Here is a 6,000-nt window from a genome sequence, read left to right on the forward strand (position 1 = left end):
TCCGGGTCACATGTCGATGTGTCCTTGAGCAAGACACTTAACCCCAAATTGCTCCCGGAGGCATAGCCATCGGTGTGTGAATGAGTATTTAGATTAAATCCTGATGGGCACCTTAGTAGCCTCTGCCATCAGTGTATGAATGTGTGTGTGAATGGGTGAATACTGACATGTAGTGTAAAGTGCTTTGAGTGGTCGGAAGACTAGAAAAGCGCTATATAAGTCCAAGTCCATTTACCATTTACCATAATGCCTCAAAACCCATTAAACTCATGGAGCCCTATCTTACACCCGGCACAAAGCGGTACACAGCGCAGCGCAACTGTCATTGCTAGTTTCAGACTGAAGCAGTTGTCATTTCCACGGCCAGCTCCCAAGTTGTTTAGGTAGCAAATGTACTTGCGCCCATCCGTGCACCCATGGGTGTGTTAATCTTAAATTGAAGTCTGGTCAGGCACATTGCTATCTTGAGGCAGCAGAAAGTGATTGTAAAGTCATGCACAGTATTGTCCTGCTATTTAAAGGGTGCAACATTCAGATAGTAAGATGCATCTACATAAGCTGGTTCACAAAATGCATACACTGCTTGTTACAAACACAGGGACGCACAGCAGCGCTCCTCCTCTCAGTTAAATACAGTGTCGGCACTAGAACAATGTTTTTATTTATGTCAAGGAAAATCCTAAATTCAGGCGGCAGGTGACAATTCAGAATATAATGGAACATAAAGAAGTAAGGCTCTCAGGCATTCTGTATTGTTCAACCTGCAGCGCGCTCTCAGCGCTCCTCCGGTCACTGACCAGACCAGAGAGATCACGCTGCACACAGCCTCTGTGGCATCTCCTCTCATCATCCCTTTGTGTGTGCGAGTGTAGACGTACAGTAGGCTACTTCAAAGTTTCCTCAGCAGAAAATGGCCCCCACTTCTCCAATTTGACAAATCCGCCTTTTAAATGGCAATGTGCCAGGTGCAGGCACACCTGGCTTTTAAAGGGAATGGGAGACGACACTCTGATTGGTTCAATTCCTGTTACCCCCAAAACACACCTATGTTTAATAAAGAGACTAAATACAACCCCTTTGCCCTTTGCGCTACACTTTGCCCCCAGATTATGTGCCGCTTAACTTGCAAAAGTGGAGTTGGACATGCCCTAAATGCACTTTAGACCATGTGTAGATCGTTTAAATAGGGCCCATGATGTTCAAATACAAGCCATAACATTATACAGTATGCCAGTCCAGGTGCACAGAGCCGAAGCAGCAGGTCAGATCCCAGTCCGCATATTTTAGTTAGCCTCTATTTGGTCATTATTACTGTGTCATCCACAGAGCCAGGGCCATCTGCAGAAGTCATCTGTCCAACTCAACCTGAAACTAAACATGGACTAGAGTGCCAGAAGCCTTAGCCAGCTGATGATTAGTTCAAAATGCACGTAGGAGAAAAAAACAAGATTCTTCCCTTCAGGCATGAGTGAGTGAATGGCATGACCAACCTTGATAAAGGAACAGCCTGTATCAATGGAACAAATTGAATAAAGCAGAAATTCTCTGTAGTAGTGGAAAATATGAAAGATGTTTCTCAAACTCATCAGTCGCTATAAAAGGCAGTGTTTGATACAACAAAATAAAAAACACATTGTTTTCCTTCTTCATGCATTATTTCGGTATCAAATGAAATCGTTGTGTTGATTCAAGTGCAAACCAATTGTAACCGGAGGAGGCCACGTAAGGTCAAGCAAAGCAGCGTATGAGACAACGTAGGATTCCTGAGAGCAACATGTGATGGGTCACAAGTGACGCCGACAGATGGAGAAGAGAGGAGATTCCATTCCACTGTTTTGCCGTTCAGCCCTCCAGAGTTTCTTCCTCCCTGCCTCAAAGATCTGGGTGTTACGGCAGAGTCCAGCTGTGGGCCCACTCCCAACTAACTGAGGATTCAGGGTTTGCTCACAGTGGTCTTCTGGGAGCACTGAGAGCTGTCTGGCTCACATTATAGAAAATGAAGAGTGTTCCCAAGTCGCAGGGCCTAAAGTTGTGCAACGAGGTGATTTCATAGTTCGGGGTTAAGGTGGGAAAAGGAAGGTGTGGTCGGCGAGTTTTCCATCCAACTGCATTTTGTCTCCATTACTCACACAAAGGCCTACGTGCGCTGATGGTCAGAGGGGAAAATCCAGGAACACAACTTGGATTGTTGGCTCTAGAGCTACAATTTATTCACAACTCACAATATATTTCATGTTTTTGTAGCTGTGAGAAGCTCCTCCATTTCCTTTGTGCATTGCACAGTGTCCACCAACAGACCAATGACTTTATATGGTTTCAAATTCACACTCATATATCTTTTAACCGTGACCTTATGTCTTCAACTTGTTTCCAGCTGGGTGTGACAAAGACCCCATCATCATCAGGTTCCTCCGTCTTTGTGGGAATACTGGTCACTGGTCTGCTCGCCGCCCTCGCCATCACTGTAGGTTACCTTAAATGCCAACGCAGGACTGATACCAAGGGAGTGAGGCTGGTAAGCACATTTTCTGTACTGTACTGTATGTTGCCACTCTGGACCTCATTAACTTATTGTTCTGGTGTACATGTTGATGCTGGCTCTACAGGAGTTGCCTATCAGTGGTGCATCATTCAGCACAAAGCCCATGAATTGAAAATCATTGCATAGATTTTGCCTTTTCCACTGCAGACCCTGCATAATGCTTGCTCGATCATGTTTGCAATGGTTCTGATTTGTTCACCTGAAAACGTCTTATTATTCTATTTCTAACACTGATTTGAGCAACCTTACATAATGACCTGTAGGTGTGTTTATCATAAATATGTAATTTCGTCACCATGTGTTCTGCAGGTTTCTGCAGTCACATCCCTCATTATAGATTCAGTAACACTATGCATAGATTTTCTCAGGCAAGGTTCATGTGTTACTGCATCTGAAATCAAAACAAGCACATTTTGGAATCAATTGCTGCCAATGCTTTAATTAGGGAATGTTGCTGGCCAGCTATCACAGAGAATACCCCGAGAAAGAGAGAGCGTGCGTTATCCAAAGACCCACGCCCTGCTCTCTGCTGCCTTATTCATCTGCAGAGCTCACTGTTTCATCTACTAGCCAGACACAGCTGTTTCTCTGAACCACTCACAGTATCACATGATAGAGGAACCACATTAGAGGATGTGTTTGTGTGCGTTTAGAAGCAATAGTGGAAGGGTGTGGGGGGTTGGTGGACACATCTGTGTACTTTATGTGCATGACAGAACTGTGTCTGATCGTCAAATCAAATGCTTCATTTTGGACTTCCTCGAAATATTTAATCCAAGGACCTAGCACAGTGAAGCTGTACTGATGTTTTCATCTTTTAATATGCTGAAAGAAATACATGGGAAAAAAAGGGATTCTCCATTATGGCTGCTATGTTAGTGTTAGAGACTTTAAGGGCTCTCTGTAAGAATCAGAAATGTCTTGTTAACAGTGACACCTGTGGGCATTCAGTCAACAACAGTCAGCGTCGTGTTGCTCGCGCTCATGCTCGCTCTACCAACACACACGAGACTGAACGTGATTGACAGGCATCATGTTGATTAACGTTAGCAACATTAGCAGCTAAAACCACAATATCACTTTATATTTCACCTGCTTGGCAGTAATGTTCGCTGACTAGACGAAGGTCTCTCCATGAATGGAAGGCCCGGCTGATGTTGATCCTAGTGTTAACTTTTCCTGCTTCGGCCTCCCGACCGTGGTCAGAAGACAGGGGACACACCGTAGCTTTGGTCTCCTGGGCCGGAGTCGATAACGTAACTTGCTCCGGATTTAACCCTCGTCACTCCACTCAGCAGCAGGAAACAGGACACGGGAAACCTCTGTTGGTCTGGAGGAGCTGCAGCATTTATTTCTGCACAAACGGCAACTTCCACTGAACATTCACTGATTTTCTCAAAGCTAAACTAACTCTTGTTTTCTCACAGACTCGCCGCCGCCGCTCTCTCTCTTTTGCTTCACCACTCAATTGCCATGCTCTTCACACACACACACACACACACACTCTTCGCACTGGCTCTGCTATTCTCTAATTGACCTATGCTACTCCCACACTAGTTTTCCCCGGACTTCGATCATATTACTGTTTTGCAAGACGGGCTTCAGGAGATATAACTGTTTTTTTTGCGCCTCTGTTGAGTTTGTGTTGAAGTCTGAGCTGTGGTAGGGGCTGATCGTTTGTTGTCGTTAGCGGACTCCATTTCTAACCGAATGTTAGCTATGGTTGCACACTGTTAGCCTAAAGCGGAGCTGAAGAGAGTAAAGGCACTCACGAGCGCGCATGACTTCCCAACGGGTGTTCTTCACATTAAAAGCAGTCTACAGGCTGATAGAGGAAACCCAGAAAGGCAAGTCTCATTTTGTAGGTTAGGTTACAACCTTTTCACACAAAAAATTATTAAAAAATGTTAGTACATATAAAAACTTGCAAACAAACTTCCCTTTAATACACATGGCTCTAATGTACACATTCATAAAAAAGAGGGGGCTGCTGCTTAACAGCTAGTTCAATATACCTACAAGCAATACGTATCCTGACACCCAGATGTTGTTGACATTTCCTATCTATCCTTTCCATGATGAGTTGTTCATTTGTGCTGTATTTGCAGGCAGAGGAGGCCTACCCAGCAGATCAGGAGAACCAGGGGAACACTCTTGTGTCTGTGGCCCCCCTCAACCCCCCTCCGGAAACCCCGGAGAAACCCAGCGTAAACGGAGAGACCCCGGAGGCTGACAAGACCCAGACTCCTCCTCCTCCCACCAACGGCCACTCCACCACCAAGACAGCAGACACCGAGCTGTGAAATAGTCTACTAATCATTGCAGCCCAGGAACTACCCCTACAAACACAACCATCCACCCACACACAAACACACACACACATACACACACACACATATGCCTATGCAAACTCCCTCCTCCCTCCCTTCTGAATCCTCTCCTGCCCAACCACAGAGAGTCCACAGCAAAGTGGACATCAGGGACTAGAACAATTTCCTACATCAACGCTCCTCTTGTTATGGTCCCATGCCTCACTCTCTTTGGCTATGTGCCTCAATACACATCAGGAAAACTAGTCTGACGATGACGATGATGGTGGTGATGAATGATGTTGATGATGACGAAGGCTCAGTCCCTGGGTTGTTGACGGCAGTCAGGCTGGAGGAGAGACAGGAGATGGGCTGTTCTGGGTGGGATAGAGTATATTTTAGCATTAGTCAGCACTGGTTCCCATGATGACTGCAGCCTCTGGAGTCACACAGCAGAGTCTCTCCATGTCATCAGGTTTAAAGAGGACATATCACGCTCATTTTCAGTTTCATACTTGTTTTTTGCGGTTTCCACTAGAACATGTTTACATGCTTTAATGTTCAAAAATCACATTATTTTTCTCATACTGTCTGTCTGAGTATACCTGTATTCACCCTCTGTCTGAAACGCTCCGTTTTAGCGCCTGTTTTTTTAACATCCCCCTCCCGAAAAAGCCCAGTCTGCTCTGATTAGCTTGCGAGAAAAATATTAGGGCTACCCCCTCTTATGGTACGAGTCCACAGTGGCGTTTTTTTAGCGCGAGGGATCACCTCGCTTCCCAGCATGGAACCAACCGGAACCGACATGGCGGCTCGTTTGGAAACTTTCTTCTCTTATATCAGAAAAATAGTTCACTGAAATATTTTTCTTTGTGAAAAATAAGCCATGCAGTTGCTGAATCTGTCTTTAATTTGGATCGATAACGGTTAGTTTAAAAGTTTCTCGGGCGAGTTGCGCCGGACGCAACTGATTTGCATAAAGTAGCCTCAACTTTATGTAAATGGGAGCGGCCAACATGACGCCACGCTACCAGAATGCATTGCACAGTTGCTTACATAGACAATGAATGGGAAGCGTGGAAAGGACGGAGGCTGTGGACATGTACCACTAATCTGTCGTTTTGGTCTCAGTCGACTGATTTCTTTAGT

The 6,000-nt window shown here is 45.2% G+C and overlaps 1 protein-coding gene across 1 annotated transcript; it reads left to right on the plus strand.

Annotated features, from left to right (window-relative positions):
* The first annotated feature begins 2,338 nt into the window (after positions 1-2,338).
* Positions 2,339-5,442, plus strand: si:dkey-261h17.1. Its single transcript, XM_037771425.1, has 2 exons — positions 2,339-2,515; positions 4,651-5,442. The coding sequence occupies exons 1-2, from the start codon at positions 2,354-2,356 to the stop codon at positions 4,843-4,845; spliced, it is 357 nt and encodes a 118-aa protein (XP_037627353.1). The 5' UTR covers positions 2,339-2,353; the 3' UTR covers positions 4,846-5,442.
* Positions 5,443-6,000: the final 558 nt, after the last annotated feature.

The sequence above is a fragment of the Sebastes umbrosus genome, chromosome 6, assembly GCF_015220745.1.
Source record: "Sebastes umbrosus isolate fSebUmb1 chromosome 6, fSebUmb1.pri, whole genome shotgun sequence".
In the NCBI taxonomy this organism is placed as follows: Eukaryota; Metazoa; Chordata; class Actinopteri; order Perciformes; family Sebastidae; genus Sebastes; species Sebastes umbrosus.

Excerpts from the sequence above, each read along its gene's own strand:
- si:dkey-261h17.1 (XM_037771425.1), top strand. The coding sequence starts at position 2,354 with ATGTCTTCAACTTGTTTCCAGCTGGGTGTGACAAAGACCCCATCATCA. Across the intron at positions 2,516-4,650 it reads ATACCAAGGGAGTGAGGCTG|GCAGAGGAGGCCTACCCAGC; the intron begins GTAAGCACATTT and ends CTGTATTTGCAG.